At 46.1% G+C, this 17,831-nt stretch overlaps 1 protein-coding gene across 6 annotated transcripts in view; it reads right to left on the bottom strand.

Annotated features, from left to right (window-relative positions):
* The window catches only part of YAP1 (Yes1 associated transcriptional regulator), a 110,772-nt gene continuing 92,941 nt past the window's right edge, over positions 1 to 17,831 (bottom strand). For all 6 annotated transcript variants that reach the window (XM_040460758.1, XM_040460762.1, XM_040460760.1 and 3 more), the window contains 3 exons: positions 9,614 to 9,744; positions 5,804 to 5,916; positions 1 to 3,717 (listed from right to left, as the gene is read on the bottom strand). In XM_040460758.1, coding sequence (XP_040316692.1) covers positions 3,479 to 3,717; positions 5,804 to 5,916; positions 9,614 to 9,744 — 483 coding nt within the window. In that variant the 3' untranslated portion in view covers positions 1 to 3,478. The remainder of the gene's footprint in view (positions 3,718 to 5,803; positions 5,917 to 9,613; positions 9,745 to 17,831) is intronic.

Raw genomic sequence — 17,831 nt, 5'->3', positions numbered from 1 at the left:
AAGAGTTTAAGGAAAGAATATATTTGAACCACATAAACAAAAAAGTATTACATAAGAAAAAAAATGTAACAATTTATGTGAGTACCTAACATTTGAGCATGCTCTTACATCTAAAACAGATAACAAAAAGGTAATGGGTACTATATATGTACATTTCACAAGTGTGCGTTAAAGAATTCTCTAATATAAAACATTTAAATTGTGGAGAATACTTTTCATGATACAGAAGACAACTGTTAAGATAGGCACACCCACAACCCTTACAAAAACATGCTTGCCGGAGATAAAATACATCTGAGTACTCACTTCTCAGATGTGAACACTCCGCACCTGTCAGTCATTGGACACTGCTTCTCGCTTTTGCACTGTGAGTGTCAACACTGGTGTGGGTTATGAATTACAATCAATTACCGTTATTTTTCAATGTTTCTGCCAAACTCCCAGTAAAATGCACCTATTTAATATGAATACTTGGAACAATATTATTTGTATATAAAGTCACTTCCTTAATGCTTTTTCTTCTTTTTTAAAAAAGACACTATATTTATTAGAAAATAGTTATGACCACACATAGTGCTTTGGAAAATCTGAAACCCCAAATCAACACGTTCCATCAAGTGTGAGTAGCTCTAAGAAGCCCTAACTGAAAAGAACACAGAATGTAAAAAGCTGATAAATTTAAAGATTATAAAATTGGTTTATTGTGAAAGCAATTCAAGAATACCCAGTTAAAATCTTATCCCGACGCTACCCGATACAACCAGGAAGCACTTAAACACTTTTACGTTAGGAACGAGGACATACAACAAGAAAGGCCACATCAACGCTGTGATCAGAGGAAGGACTCCTAGGTCTCTGTCAGGTCATCAGTACAGAGGGCATGACAAGGTCAAATATGGCGGCCGTCAGGTGCCTCAGCACCAAGGTGTAACCGGGCGAGCTAAAGTCGAGGCGACAAGAACTCCTATTCCTGTTTTGTGGCTGTACTGAAGTGACTGAAACTTTAGGAACAACCACCTTTAATGACAGCGAGTTGCAAGACCAGTCTTTACGGAAGAAAAAGAAATTCATCAAGTCCTCTACCAAGGTCCCACTGAGTCCTCGAGACCCCTGCCATGCCCCCCCCCCCCGCCCCCCGCCCCCGGGCCTAAGCCTACTCTGTGGCTGTTTCAGATGCAGCTTACTGGCAAACTGGGAGTGCCTTCCGAGTAGCTCTGACCTTCAGCACAAGAGAAAAAACAACATGCTGGATCGTCCATTTACTCAATTATGCATTCCAGGTACAATTTCATTATTGCTCTTAGAAAAAAAAAATCAGTGAATCTGCACAGTGGCCATTTCCCCTCAGGTAAGTCAAGATTTACTCTTTCTGTTGTTTTCTTAATAAAACCCTTAGATCCAGTAATTGCAAATGATCAACCTAAGGATCATTATGTACAGCACAGCGACTGCATGTTTGAGCACTGGAGGTACTTAATCTAAAATGTCTCACTCCTGACTTCTGCTCTCCTCTAAACTGAAGGGTCAAAATACTCTGATTTTGTAATTAAAAAAAAAAAAATCTATCTTCCCAAGCATATCTTCTGTTAACAGTTTTAGCCAGGAAAATAGATTTTTATGTCTGTCATGAGCCCTTGAAAATAAGGGCTTATTCTAGAAACAATGAAAGACCCTTAATCACAGAGGCGCTAGCTGGTGCCACTATAATTCACAACCAACTATTACCTTCATAGCTTATACTGAAGAGTTGATTCATGCTCATTTTGTTCCTTTAAAAAATACTCTTTGGAAACCATTATGACTCCTGTAGACACATACTCTAGTTATATCTCTTCCTGTAAAAATAAAAGTATAATCAGGATTATCTCTATTTCTTTGCTAAACTCAACTACCGATATACATTTCTTAAATCTGATCACTTTACCAGCTAACTCACAACCTCGACAGAATTCTATGTACTGTCCAGGGTCAGTTCTCAGCATACAGAAGTAGGAGCAAGTCTTTTAAGAACTATCTTATAGGCAATAATTCCATGTAGTCTTTAATGTGTTTGTTACAAATGAGAACTAAGGTACTAGAATTTACTCCCAAAACTAGGGCGAAGGTAAATTTCCAAAGCTAAAGGAAGGAAAACCACTATGTAAAGCTTACCTCTGTCACGTATATTATGAACCTATTCAGTGATTTCCCATCAAAGCTTAAAATTAGTCCCAGGGATTATCAAGGGGAAAATAAAGCCCTATCTTGTTTTCTTCTTTCAAATTCATCAGACAATACTGTGTGCCAGAGGGCAGACTGTGCTCCTCTCAACACTCTGCGTAAAAACAGCCCTTTCTAGAATACTAAACTACCCAAATGTCTGCAGACTGCCCCAACCAGGTTTAAACTACCTCTGAAATATAAACTACTAGTCATGTATTCTAAATGCATACATTCAAAACTACCATTTTAAAATAAATTGGAAAGTAGGGAAACCTTAAAAAAAAAAAGATACATTCTGCTATCACACTATTACAAAGATTATAAGTGTGTGTGTGTGGGTATATATAGAGAGAGCAGATAATCATGATTTAAATAAGATGTTAAAAAAATCAGGAAATGTAGATTTTTACCAAAGGCACTACAATAGCCGCCCCGAGATACAACTATAAACAGATTCTTCGCTACTATGGTAATTTGTCTAGGTTGGGGGGTGGGGGTGGGGGTGGGGGCAAAAACAAAACAAAACAAAACAAAAACACAACCCAACCAATCAAAACGGAAACAAACAAACAAGAAGCAAACCCACAATAAACCCACCCAAACCTATACTAGAGTATGTGGCAATAATTAATATATTTCTATGGAAAAAACTCTCTCATGCCTTATAAGCTCCTAAAATAAAATCAAGGTCACTATGTGACTAACGAGAACACTAGGAGGGGAAAAAAAAAACACTGAAAGTAAAACAGTCTTCAGCCTCGGTTTCAGCTAGCTCATCAAATCCGCGCGAAGTACGTAACATCGGACCCGACATTCCTGGCCTGGCAGACGAGCCAGTTGTGGTTTTCCACTGGCCACACCACACGCAGCTGAAGAAACAACTGCCTGACAGAGTAAATGCTGTGACACGAAGCATCCGAGTTCCAAGTCTGAGTATTCAGTTAGGGTGATGGGCGAATGTCTAACTGGGCAAAAGGAAAGGCGTCCATCGTCCAAACAGGCTCACTTCCCCCAGCCCCCAAAACGAACAGTAGTTATAGTAGCAAAAGAAACAACAAAAGTCTCGAGTCTTTAGGGCCAACTAGGATAGAGGTCAGCAATATATTAACAGCAGCAACGGACAAGGAAGAGCGAGACAGTGGGTGAGAGAATCTTGCTGGACGTCTGTTCATCGTTCTCTGTATCAGCCACAGGACTGCGACCGGCTATGCCTGGAAATTTCGGGCACATCTCCTCAGATCCTTCACAGATTTGGAATTCGGTCTACCTGAGGGCTCTATAGCCATGTGAGAAAGCTTTCTTTGTCGAGCTTGGTGGCGGCCAGCACGGACTCCATGTCGTTGAGGATGTCTGAGCTCAGGGCTTCCTGCAGACTAGGCATCAGCTCTTCCCCCTCTATGTTCATCCCGTCCCCCTCCAGCGTCCCGAGGTCCACGTTCGTCCCAGGAATGGCTTCTAGGTAGTCTGGGAAGCGGTTCTGCTGAGAGGGGAGGGTGCTTTGGTTGATAGTGTCGCCTAATTGGGACGGAGAGGAGAGAGTCGGGTTTGAAAAAGCGGACATCAGAGCTGTGCGACGTGAGCCTTCAGACACGCCGGACTCACCCCCGAACCGATGCCCAGAGTTTATTTCAGGCTGAACAACTCACCGAAGACAAAATAATGCCAAGTTTACTTTTGCTTCAACATGGGTTCAGATACTAAAGCCGCAGCTTGACTGCTTGTTACTATGTACTGAGCACTAAAAGGGGTCACGGGAAAAACCGAAATCCCTTGAAAAACTATCTCCAGTAAGAGAAAGAACACGTACATCACACACGTGCATCGCTACTGGACGCTCTTCTAGAGAGAAACCACTAAGTGAGATAAATGTAAAAGTCACGGTGTGGAGTGAATTCAAGCACACTTTATGGCAGGTCGAAATTGACGTTTTCCCGGTTTTAAAACAGCTCGGACAGCTTAAGCGCTCTTTGACCAAAACTGGTAACGTGACTTATTTCAGCACTTAAAATACTGAGTTAGCTGGCCAGGCACTTGAGGGCCCTCTCCAATGACTCGTAATCTTAAACCTGGAGAGAGACTTCTCTCTGTGATCCTCCTGTTGTACGGGATTCAGTGTTACACCCTGGGGAGCACTAGTGTAAAAGGACTGGATGAAAACTCGATTCCGGCCTTGGAGATTCCCGTTCCTCACGGCAAAACAAGCCTCCCAGAAGCCCGTGAATAAATAACCCTCCCTTGCCTTCCCTCTAAGGGTTCCCTGATTTACCTGGCCAGGAAACCTTTTTTTGAGCATGACCACATTCGCATTCCTTAGAGCTCCCGGGCACATACCTCCCGGGAAAGCAGCACAGAGCATGGAGGGCACAGGGGTTTGGAGAAGAGCAAAGGGGGGGGGGGGGGGAGGGGGAAGCGTGCTGGGCGTGAGATGGGTCTCAAGTGTGGGCACGGGAAGGGGGACCAGAGTCTGAGGGAAGCAAAGAAGGTGGCAAGGTGCACTCTCAGGAGCACTGAAGCCGTGAGCTGGATGAGCGACCCGCCAGCAAGGGAACCGGCTGCTGGAGCCGCCGGGGGGCTGCTCCGTCTCTCGGCCAGTGCGTGCCCTGCGCTCGCTGCCAACTCCAGGGCCGTCGGTGCTCGCCAGTTCCTTGATCGGCTCCTGCAAGATGCCCCGCAGCTATTCTGACAGTAAGCAGGTGAACCCCACAGCCTCGTCTTTCCCCCTGGTTTTCTGAGCCCCTGACACCTAAGTTGGAGCAGAACCCTCAGGGAAGGGGCAGGCGCACACCGAATCGCATTCGATAGAGGGAGAGTGGATCGCAGACAGAAGTCTCTCTCCAAGATTAAGAACACGAGCCATCAGGACGCCAGGGGGCTCAGTCGGTTGAGCGACCTCAGCTCAGCTCATGATCTCACAGTTCGTGGGTTCGAGACCTGCTTCCGATTCTGTGTCTCCCTCTCTGCCCCTCCTCCCTTGCTCATGCTCTGTGTCTCAAAAATGAATAAATGTTAAAAAAAAAAAAAGTTTTTTAAAGGAAGGGAGGGGAGGGAAGGAAAAAAAAAGACAAGAAAAGGAAAGAAAGAAACTGAGTCATCAGAGAGGGTCCTCAAAGGCCTTGGCAGCTAACTCAATATGTAAGTGCTAAAATAGGTCACATCACCAGTCGTCATCAGAGCTAAGTCGTCCAGGATATTTGAAAACTGGGAAACAGATTACAAAGTGCCATGGAGAAACAAAGCAGGCTTGATCTGAATCAAGTTTTCAGGATTTTAGCTGGTTTTATTTTTTTAAGGGTATTTACTTATTTTGAGAGAGAGAGAGAGAGAGAGAGACAGAGACAGAAAGAGAGAGAACACGAGCTATGGAGGGACAGAGAGAGTGGGAGAGAGAATCCCAAGCAGGCTCCATGCTGTTGGCACACAGCCCGATGCGGGGCTTGAACCGTGAACCACGAAACCACGGCCTGAGCTGAAGTGAGAGGTTACCTGACTGAGCCCCGCAGGTGCCCCTTAACCGGTTTTCTTCCGAGCTGCCTTTGCTCACAGCAGCTTGACAGACCTGCCGCGTCTTGCCGATGGACCGCTAAGAATGAAGCACACCCACCTGTGTCCATCTCATCAACACTGTTCAAGAAGTCGTCAGGGGTTCGAGGGACGCTGTAGCTGCTCATGCTCAGTCCGCTGTCTGTACTCTCATCGCGGGAGTGGTAGGTGCCACTACAAAACAGGACAGTTACAGAGCAACACGAGGGCTTCCAATGATTTCCAGGTAAACATGGAACGCCTGCTGGGGACCAACACGGTTCTCCAAGATGACGAGTAACCATTCCTGCAGCGTAAGAAACGAGCCCCTCCTCCTTTGGGATCTTACACAGCCCTGGAGGGAAGGGAGGCAGACAAGTTCATCCTTTTCTTTCAAAGTCTGTTTGTTTCTTTATTTGAGAGAGAGCGAGAGAGACATTTCATGTGTGAGCACAAGTGGGGGAGGGACAGAGAGAATCCCAAGCATGCTGCACTACCATCAGCACACAGCCTGACATGGGGCTCAAACTCATGAACGGTGACATCATGACTTGAGCCTAAAGCAACAGTTGGATGCTTAACTGAACCACCCAGGTGCCCCAGACAAGTTAACCCTGACTGAAGCCGGCAGCTTTAAGGAACCCAAACCACTCTGAAGGTCCCGGGTCAGGTGGCAAGAAAAGAAAATAAGAGGGTGCCTGGTTGGTTCAGTCGGTTGAACATCCGACTTCAGTTCAGGCCATGATCCCACGGTTCGTGGGTTTGAGTCCTGCGTCAGGCTCTGTGCTGAAAGTGCCAAGTCTGCTTGGGATTCTCTCTTCCTCTCTCTCTGCCCCTCCTCTGCTCTCTTTCTCTATCTCAAAATGAAATAAGCATTAAGGAAAAGAAAAGAAAAAAACATACAGCCACAGTTTCCTGGATGACAGAAATTCTCTGTGTAGGTATGCTCTCTGCAACACCATCTCTGTCTGGGGGGGGGGCGCCCCGGGGGGCCAGAGCGGGTGCACACAGTCTGCTTATTTCAAGGTCTCCATCTCCCAGGTGGGACGGCACAGGCATCGAATCAAAATGCAACTCCAGGTACTGGCGAGACAGGTTGGCACTACACTCAGATCCCCAGCTCGTGCAGAGTTCAAGCGAAGGAAACACCAACCCAAGACAAAGAACCAGAACTCCTTTTGGAACGGGCCAAAACAGACGGAGTCACCGCCGACAAGGTGAGAATTTGCTTAACCAAATCTCCTTGCTTCTGTGTAGGGGAAAAAACCCCAAACACCTCAGCTTAAGACAGGAACCCTTGTCGTTCCAGCTAAAGGACACATTTAAGAAAACAACTGCAGGGCACACACCCTGGGGAAAAACAGAAAAACATGAATCGAGATTTTTAACTTTAGGCTAATGAAGTTAAACACGGTCAGTCTTCATTGCCTACATGAACACACAATCTCCCCTCACTGCCCGCATGAGCACAGGGTCTAGCCTAAATATCCTCACTGCCTGTGTGAGCACCCAGTAGGAGATCTCACTGCCTGCTCGAGCACACGGTACGGTAGATCTCCTCACTGGCTGCGTGAACAGAACATCGCCCTGAGCTCGTGGCACTCCCAGCAGCTGGCATGGACAGCAAAATCTGGGTACTACTAATTTTTAAAAATCTATGGTAAAGTGGGGTTCCTGATGGTCTCCGTCAGGGATGTGAACAGTAACTTTTCTCAACGCCTGGACACTTGGGCAGCTCTTTAGCTCAAACAAAAGTGCACCCAAAAACCCACCTAAAGCTATGAAAACCAGCTTTCACAGTCACTTGGGGTTGAACACCCAATCCCCCCACATTTCCTCCCTTATTACCTGATGCAGGTGCTCTGTGCTCCCCCCAACCCTGCACCCCGAAACTGCTGGATTACTCCCATGCTTCTGCCAGATTCTGACAAGACGCAAAAGCCTCACAAAGACACAAGAAATCACAGATGAGCGTCTGAGACCGTCTGTGTAAGATACAGCTGCCTTGGAGCAGGCCTCCCTCAGGATACGCTCGGTTTCCCTTCCACCAAAAGCGCACGCACGCACCACGCACAGGGCACTCGGGGGCAAAGGGCTGACCCACGGGGCCATGCACAACTCTTCCCGAGGAGCCCGCACTCCTGGGGCCTGCAGCCCGCCACCTCACACATGCTCCCTGGGCACCTGCTCCCACGGGATGGGCCTGAGCCCAGGCCCCTGAAGACAGAGAGGGAACAATAAAAACCTACGAATGTTGCTTTCTGAGAGGCTCATGACGTCAAGGAGGGAGGTGAACAAACACGGTGACGAATCACACTCCGGCGTTAAGTGAGCAACGTGTTTTTAGAGCGAAGAGAGGGGTGTGGAAAAGTCTATGGAGAGGACACGAACCCGACCTCCGAGGGTGTCAGGGCAGAGGGGACACGGGATGCCACACGAGGGACAAGAGTCAGCATGGTGGCAAGGTGGGGTCCCAAGTGTTCGGAGCTAAGATACGTTTGAATCGAACACTAGACAAGAGGGAAGCCATCCAGTTTCTGTAAGAGAAATGCTACAGTGAGACGGGTTTTAGAAGCTGGGGTACTTCACCGAGTGGAGAAAGGACTGCCCCCACAACAGCAGCATGGACGATCGGGCACCCCGTGACCTTTACCAGGAAAGTCTCAAACTACAGCCCAGCCTTCAGTGAAGTTCTAAGAGAATCTTCACGAACAGCTGCCACAAGGACATGCCGTCCACCTGCATCCCTACAGTCCAACTGCACCCCGGGGCCAACACAGGTCTCCAAATGGGCCCTGGATTCCACTGATCTGAATTTTCCTTGTGGGGAAAAAACAAAGTTCTGGCTTCAACCTTTCCAAATTAACCTCGTTTAAGTTCACGACTGCAATCTTGTGTAAATGCACTCAACTTCTGGCCCAACTTTAAACTGGATGTGTCAAAGGAGCCAATACAAACTTGAAATACATTCTCGATGGCCTTCGAAATCAAGCCTGGGGAGCAGGGCACCAGTGCCAGTCTTACCACCAAGCAAACTGTGGGATTTCTACGGTACTAAGTATTTTGGTCACATGAGAGAAATGTTGTTTTTCTAAGATCACGAAGTTTTCAGCTTAGCCGGTGTTGACTGAAAGCACGGTACAATAGCTTTCCTAAACCAAACATTTTTTAAATGGTTTAAAAAGTGCATTGCTTAGAACTGGTTAAACACACACACACACACACACACACACACACACACACACACACACACAAAACCAAAAGTAAAAGTACACAGACAAGACAGCATTTGTTATTTTTAAAAACCGAAATTCCATAAATATCTTGCAACCCAGAAGAATGAACCGTAGACAAGCCTTAGTTGTAAACGGTTTTCCTGGTGCAGAGTGTGACCTGCTTCCATACACGGCACCGACATTTCTGCCGGAAACCCATCTGGGTGAACTCACTGAAAAGGACCTGTGGGCTGCGTGAGTTTGAAGCAGTGTCTTTGATAGCTGTGTGTTTTTACAAAAGGCACAACCTTACGTTTCATGTCCCTGAACTTCCTGTAGCAAAAGCGCAGGGCCCATACTCATGTGGGGAACTCCTGCCCAGGATCCTTCAAACGCAGGCCTGAGGACGTTTAGGACCACGTTCGTCTGCTTTCGTGGAAGGGCACGCACGTGCCCGCCGACTCTGTGGTGTTAAGTCACCGTCAGTCAACAGACAGAAGCCAACACGTGACTGGGAAAGTGTGCCCAGGTCCCCGCGGCCCATGTCCTCCCACGGGAGCCGGCTCTGAACCTGGAGTTCCACTGTCCTCGCCATTTACAGCAATGCCGCCTGGAGTCCCCCCCGACGCTCCTGAAGCTGCTCCCCTTCTCAGTGGCCGGGAACAGCCCTCACCCACCTGTTAAGAAAGGGATCGGAGCTAGTGGTCGTCATTGTCCTCAGCTCCTGAGACATCCCAGGCGAAGGCACTGGGTTCTGAGTCCCACCTTCCTGGTCCAGTGTCGGTAACTGGCTACGAAGAGCTAATTCCTAGAGAAAAAAAACACAGACAGAATCAGTCTACTGACAACAAATGTACCGTTCGAATGAAAGAAATAAAACGCACACTAGGGGGCCAAGTACATACAAAGTTCAAGTGTTAAAGTGTCTACTTCAAAGCTAACAGTTTTCCTGGTCAGAAAGACCAAGTTCTCACATGCATTTCCAATGACTGAAAATTAAGTTGCATAAATTCAAAGTTGATCTAGTCTTATTATCCCCCAAATGTACACACTTTCCTACCTAACTTCATTTTGTTATTTTTTCTTACTCTGGCAGACACTCCCAAGCCCGCCCTACCGGGCACGAAGGCAATTCTGGTCTCGCGAAAAAGAATTCTTCAAGTTTACTTCTACGCGCCAACTGTCTTCTGAGTCTGCACCAGGAATAAAGTCAGAAACACGCCATCGGAGGGTTTCCGAGCAGCCGCCATTGTCTCTCTGCTGGACTTGGGGTTGCACCCGCGCACCCAGACAAGCCCGGCCGAGGCCACGCGCCTCTCTCTGCTGCTCTGTCCTTTCTCCTCTACTCCCCTTGGGTCCCCGCCCTGCCTCTCAAGCTCTCTTAAAGCTCAGGTGTGCAGCTTCCTCTCTCTTGGCTTTCTGGTTTGACTTGAAATGTGGCTTTTGACTCCAAAGGACGCCGCTCCCACAGAGCGCACCCTCCTCCCTCCTCTGCAGTCTGAGCCTGCACCACCTCCCACTGAACCACGTCTACGCCTGCTGAATACAACAGCCTACGAACGGGGGTTTCTTAACAGGAAGATCATGACAGAATGCAGAGGGTCTGTGAACTTGGGTGAAGAAAAGAAAATGCCACCTTCATTTTTCACCAACTCCAACTGCAATTTAGCATTTTCTTCAGTTACAAATACAGGCAACTAAGCAGCAGTGTTTGTTATACCCTCTGACCTTCCGTCAATGGAAAACATGTTCATATCATAATGTAGTTGCAAATATCTTAAATTACCACTCATGCTCATCACTACTTCAGTGCTACTTAGTTATAAGACACGCTGTTATGTCTGGTTACTTACACATCAATTACCGAATGAATGATTCGCTCAACAGGACTGCTCCTCAATCTTCCAGATTCCAATGACCCACACCCACCTCCGTCACCCACTTGTACAGCTGAGACTGTGTGGTTTAAGACCAAACCTACCTCTAAAACCTCGAGTCACGTTTGGGACAGTGATCACTGTGTCACTTCAGTGCACTGGCTCACCCTGGGTCACGCCTGTGCACAACGCCTACCTAATCATCTGTCACCAAACTCTTGGATCTCTGAATTGCAGTAAAAGTGACCACCATTGTACTTGAACCCCTAAACCCCTCTGCATCACCCCGGAGCAGGCACGGACAGTCCTCCCCCAGAAATCTCACACACACTCCTCCTGCCTTCTGGGACCACAAGTGCTCTGCCCACCAGCTTCCTGTGTGACCTCCACCCACCTCCCCTCCCCTCCTGTTCCAGTTGAGTGGCTTCCCCTTTTTTTTCCCATTAAAAAAAACCCTCAGGTGTAAGTAACACACGACATTAATCTCCAGTGTGTAACACAAAGACTCAGCATTAGTACACATTGTGAAGTGACCCCCACAATCACCTGAGTAGATACCATCCCTACACAGCTATGTTTTTTTTTTCTTGTGATGAGGACGTTTAATATTTATTCTTTTAGCAACTTTTAAATATGCGATTATTATCCCGTTAATTATTTTTTTTTTTTTTAATTTTTTTTCGGGACAGAGAGAGACAGAGCATGAATGGGGGAGGGGCAGAGAGAGAGGGAGACACAGAATCTGAAACAGGCTCCAGGCTCTGAGCCATCAGCCCAGAGCCTGACGCGGGGCTCGAACTCACGGACCGTGAGATCGTGACCTGGCTGAAGTCGGACGCTTAACCGACTGCGCCACCCAGGCGCCCCATATCCCGTTAATTATTAACTGTGGTCACCGTGACCTATTTTATACCTGGAAGTTTGCACCTTTTGGTCCCCATCCCCCAACCCCCAATGTGTTCTCTTTATCTACAAACTTGGCTTTTGTTTTGCTTTTTAGATTCCACTTCGTAAGGGAGACCATGCGGTATTTGTCTCTCTGACTGACTTCTCTCACTTAGCGTAACACTTTGCAGGTCCATCCGTGTTGTCACAAATGGCAGGATTTACACACACACACACCCCTTCATCCATTCAACTGTCAAAGGACACTCAGGTTGGTAAGTGGTGGGCAGCTAAATGGTCACTTCGACAGATCTCAGGTCTTGGCCACCGTGAGTAATGACGCAGGGATACAAGCCTGAGCTCTGAGCTGATCGTCTGAAATACACAAGAGGCCACCTCACAACAAACTGCCACCACGAGTCAGTACCACACACGTGCTTCCTCCATTTCTACAACAGGATTGCTAAGAAATGCAGAGAAACACACAACTGTCCAGACTAGTCTAAATCGATGGTCTCTGGCCTTGAATGGCCACAGTCCCACTCCGTGATGTTCTGTTTTCTCACGTCCCCACCGTCACTGTCCCACACCCAGCACACGCTCTCAAGGCCGACGCAGTCAAGGTCGTCCAAACGTCTGTCCCACGTCAGTAGGAACGCACAGGCCGTCCAGGCGTCTGGCTTTCTGCCTCCTCCTCTCGCAAAGCTCTCCCCAGTCGCACTCCTCTTCCTAACTCGTCCCCGAGTCTCCCCTGTCCCTGCCGAAGGCCAAGCCACTCTCCCAGCAGCCTCTGGGGACTCGCTGCATCTGTCCCCTGTCCATGCTCTCCACCCTCGCCAACCCCTCCCGCTGAGTGACCAGAACTTCAGAACTGCGAGGGTCTGTAGCTCGGCCCTGCTGTCCACACCCGCCTTTTGACTAGAGCGCTTTGCTCTCTTCTCTGTTATCTAAGACTCTGTTCCCTTCCCTGGGGAGGGGAGCTCTCTGCCATGATCCCATCTCCATCTTCGGAGAGACTGGACAGAGAGAGGTTACATCTGTAATAGTTTGAGCACAGGTATAACATGATCTTAACACTTATCACACAATATTGTAGTTCCTTCCTTCCTCCCTCCCTCCCTCCTTCCTTTCTTTCTCTGTTCCTTGAGGGCACACTGAATGAATGAACAAATGGACGGTTTTGGAGCATAATACCTTAACTTCTGAGGCTCTGAAGAATTTATGCTGCCATTAAAACATGAGGATGTAAATAGGAAGAAATTTGAAAACGTCGAGTATTATAAGCTCTGGATGAAGCTGATGCTTAGAGTTCTGTGAGGGAGGGAGCCGGAGGTCTGTCAGAACACGGCAGTACCTCGCAAATATCGTAAAGAGAGACTCATTTGCTTTCTACTCCCTATCAAAGAAGGCAGGCACCAGTTTCTGCAGAGCAAACACAGGACATGACGCTACTCCGACTCGTTACTAAAATAACCAATAAATTGGCTATGATTTTTATGTTAACCAATTTCTATTTTACTTTTGCTTATGAAGTTCCCACTTTTTCGACATCGTTTTACGAAGCTAAAGCTAACTGTCAGGCGCAGATTCTCCATGTTTTTGCTACTCTGGATTTTACCACTTTGCCGAATCTCGTCGGCCGCGGTCTCTGACAGCTGAACTGCTGTTGTCAGCGGCCGCCACAGACCCGCCGCCAACACTCGCAAAGAAGTTCATCTGGAGATGTGCCTGAAGCTGCCTGAGGGCTACAAGGGCCCACGGAGACGCGCTTCTCATCCGATCTGTGCGGGGGCCGTGACAGGGGCTGTGTCGGGTTCATGTGAAGTGAGTCTGAGAGGCTCAGGAGAAAATGCCATTTTACTGCACTGGTGTCGGTGGGGTGGGGGCGTCAGCATTGCCAGCGGCATGAAAACAAACATAACGTGCTAAGGCCAGTGACACATGTACACACAGATCACAGAAACCAAAGCAAGGTAGGAATATTCAGCCCAGTTTTGAAACTTCTAGACATAGCAAAAAGAACAGAGTTGATTAAATGCCCTACGTAATTTCTGAACAGTTTTACTGAGGATAAATGATGTATGAGTACTTATACACATATTACCCAAAAATGGATATTCTTAACACAGCCTAGTATTTGCTGAAGACAAAACTGCTTTAAGTAATTAAAGTCAACTTGGTAGCCCCCTCCCCAAGTCATTAATTCTCAATGTTTTTATTTCCATCTGCTGTTAATATAATTTATTCCACTGGGTTCAATAAGGAAGATGGAAAAATTGTGTTGATATTTGAAACAAACTGTCAAAAACAGGGGAAGGAAACCAAACGCATTTACGCATTTACGCAGGGTAACAGACCAACTTATTTCCCCCTTAACTTATGAATGGGGCTCAACTGAGCGCAAAGAGAACAACCTATGTGCTTCCCGCGCAAACACACGTGCACGCACCACACACCCACACAGAGAGTCCTGTGAAGGCAGGCCTCAGAGGTGACACGGAAATTTGGGGAAGTGCTTGACTCCATGCTCTGCCTCGTCAGATTCTGGAGGAAAGGGCCTGTGGAGTCAGCAGGGACTGATAAATCCCAGCTTTTCACTGAAAGCAAGCTTACAACTGCTTGTACCCTTGGCCAAGAAATGGAAATGTGAAAGTGAACCAACTTATGTAAAATCAAGAATTTTAGCGGTACAATACTGAACTGTGTTTCAGAGCCATATAGACCTTTTGCAAGTGACTTTAGAGAAAAATAATTATAACTGGATAGGTATGAAAAAAGCTACATAAGCTGAATGTTTCAGTCACAAAATATATTCCATAGAAACCTTTTGTCCATTATACAGCATGCATCGATACGAACCTGTATAGAATAAGCCTGCTCTAGTGCAATAAAGTAGTTTTTGCAGAACTCACTCTGGACAAATATGGACAGTGAATCTGGCACAGACGTTTCAAAACAAGTTTGGGGACATAACTGGACCATCTATAAAAACTGATTTCAGTTGAGACACTTCATGTTGAAAGTTATGTCTATCTCTAAGGAGTCTTTTACTGTGAACAAATGCCTAAAATTAGAAAACTAAGCTAAAAATACAAGTTTGTTAAGCTTCTCTTTTTCCCAAAGGTAGTTAGAATAAACAGTTTGACAGACTTTCAAAAACGGAGAAACAAGTTATAGGAAATTTGGCCAAAATTTAATCATGCTTCTGTATTTCAAAGGTCAAAAAGTTCTTTTAGAGCATTTGACTTTTTCTAAATGAAGCAAGTATTTTTAGCTCTTTTTCTTCTGTAATAATAAAAAAATGCGGCAGCTTTTCCCAGCGAGCTTCTAAATCTTAGCTAATGTGGCACAGACACATTGGGAGTCACAGCTATCTGCACTGTGAGTAACACGGATGGTCCCAGCTTGGTCCAAAGGGAACTTTCCGGGGTGGCTTGTGAGGGCAAACTCAAGTTGGCCCTCGTTACGTCGTGGACTTTTATGGACTTGGGGTCTCGCCAGAAGCCACTGGCCCTTTTTACATTTCCCTCCAGTCGCTTAAATAGCAGTATCCTTCCCCACAGGGTGAAAAAGACACTTTAAGATAATATATATCTGGTAGTTAAAATATTTTTCCCCCATAAAAAATGAGTACTTTGCTTCACATCATTTGTAAATAAGGAGAAAGGCAGCAGAAGCAGTCATCAGTCTGGAAACATTTAGAACATTTCTGGGTTACTGAATTCTTAGGGTATCCAAGAAAAACGAAAGCACATGTCTACACAAAGTCGAAATTTGGAACAACCCAAATGTCTGTCAAAAAGTGAAAAGAGAAACAATCATAGGATAGCCCTACCATGGAATACTAGTTAGCAATAACAAGAAAGAAGAGAGAGGTGCCTGGGTGGCTCAGTCAGTTAAGCATCCGACTCTTGGTTTTTGGCTCAGGTCATGACCTCACAGTTCATGGGAGGGAGTCCTGTGTAAGGATCTTCGCTGACATCGCGGAACCTGTTTGGGATTCTCTCCCTCCCTCTCTCTCTGCCCCTTCCCCACTCACTCCCTCTCAAAATAAATACGTACACTTAAAAAAAAAAAAAGTACGGACACAACATGAGTGGATCTCAAAATAATCACAGGTGAAAAGTTATGATTCCACTTAGAGAAAATTCTATAAAATATAACGTCAACTTCAATCACTTTTTTAAATCAAGTCTGTCTTTAAGCAAGCAAGCACTGAGCTGTGTTAACAGTGCATCCACTTTAGGGTAATACATGGTGCGTGATTGAAGGCGTGTTTTTTTCAGGGTAATCAACTTGTTTAAGGAAGGTTAGTTTACTGAACCAGAAATCCAAACTTAGAAATGGAGAGTAACTCTAAAAATATACATCTTATAATAGTTTGTCTTAGTGATAGCAGGTTACGTCCATAATTTTAAAAACAGAGGGTAAAAAAAGGCCATTTCTTCCACTGTTCCAGAGACCTTGCCAGACCCCGCTTCCCAACCCAGCTGTAAACACAGAATATTTCCTTACATTTTAAGTGACGAAAACATTCAATCAATGATTAGAATGCTTTTGGTGTTTTAGTATGTGTGCCATTCACCAAATTATCTTTAGCTGCAGAACATTTTTTACTAAAAAACTGTACACATGGATCTGGGGCAGTTTTGAGAACTACAGTATGATAACAAAATCTGAAAGGGGTTGTCCAAAAGAGATCTGTAGTCTGGTGTTCCCAGCATTCTCCTGAGATTCAACACTTTTTCTGAAAGATCTCCAGAATTAGGTCTTCAGTAATTTGTTAATTATGGTGTCAATTCAAGTAATACACATTATTTTAACATTCTTCAAATAACAGAAACCTCAGAGCGCCTGGGTGGCTCAGTCACTGAAGAAGCATCCAACTTCAGCTGAGGTCATGATCTCACGGGTCACGGGTTTGAGCCCCGAGTTGGGCCTTGTGCTGACAGCTCAGAGCCTGGAGCTTGTTTCAGATTCTGTGTCTACCGCTCCTTCCGACCCTCCCCTGCTCCCACTCTGTCTCTTTCTCTCTCTCAACAATAAATAAACGTTAAAAAAAAATTAAAAAAAATTATAGAGACCTTAATGAGTAACACAAATGAGATAACAAGTTAGAATACGTGGGTGTGAAGTATATCAGAATTTTCAACACGCTTATTAAAAATACAATCTAAAAATTGATGAGGAAACACCTAAATGAATTTATGGTTTATTCAGTACTAGGACTTCAAAAAGAGGAGAGATAATCTTGGGCAAAGTCAACTCTGAAACAGCTTTAACAAGAAAGACAACTTGGAGAAACAAAAAGCCAAATTCTTTACCGTTCTTAAATTCTAGGAAAAAAAAGATGGCCATTGTTTTCACGTGACCCTGAGCAGTGGTATTACGTTGCTCCATGTGGCTGAAACTAGGGACATCCAATCCTCTTCACCACTGCAGGCGACCAGTGTGGCGTCACGTCCTCCACACAGACACCGTGGGTCTCACCCTCGGGTGCAGCTAGCACTACCCGCAAGAAATGGCAAGTACGCCAAGTCATTAGCGGCAAACTACTTACAGCTATCATTTCTATGAAGACTGAAGCAGCTATTTGCTCAGAAATAAAGCTAAGACACCTACGCACAGCTGTCTTGTTTCTATTTCCTGAATGGTCTCGAGGACTCTGACAAGGCCACGTAGAACGGGTTTTGACGTCCAGGCCTCGAAGAGGAACCGGACAGTCTCACTGGGCAAGAGGGAAGGGGGATCGCTCACGAGTGGGATCAGGGCCACCGGACGCAAGAGTGCACGCAGCCAGCGGGGCGGGAGTCAACAGGAGAAGGCAAAAAGCGTCCACACTCGGGGCACAATCTTTCTCAAAATATGTCTTCCAAAAGACCCCGAAACAGAAATGGAACTGAAAACCACAGACAGCGCACACAGCACCGACCCTCTCGGAAGGTCTCCAACTGATGGACGAGAAAGAGACGCGGCCAGAAACGTGAGCGTTACAGGCGCAGCCTTAGGAGCGGACGTGACGTTTGTAGTTGCAAAAAGTGTTTTCTGAGGATACAAATAGCTTTTCCAACATAAAAACAGTGAATAATCCAAATGAAATTAAAATTTTTAAGTGCTCTGAAGACACTTTTTC

The sequence above is a fragment of the Herpailurus yagouaroundi genome, unplaced genomic scaffold, assembly GCF_014898765.1.
Source record: "Herpailurus yagouaroundi ecotype Mexico unplaced genomic scaffold, PumYag 251, whole genome shotgun sequence".
Classification (NCBI taxonomy): domain Eukaryota; kingdom Metazoa; phylum Chordata; class Mammalia; order Carnivora; family Felidae; genus Herpailurus; species Herpailurus yagouaroundi.
The sequence above is the reverse complement of the archived record's forward strand: the minus strand, read 5'-3'. Positions and strand labels throughout refer to the sequence as shown.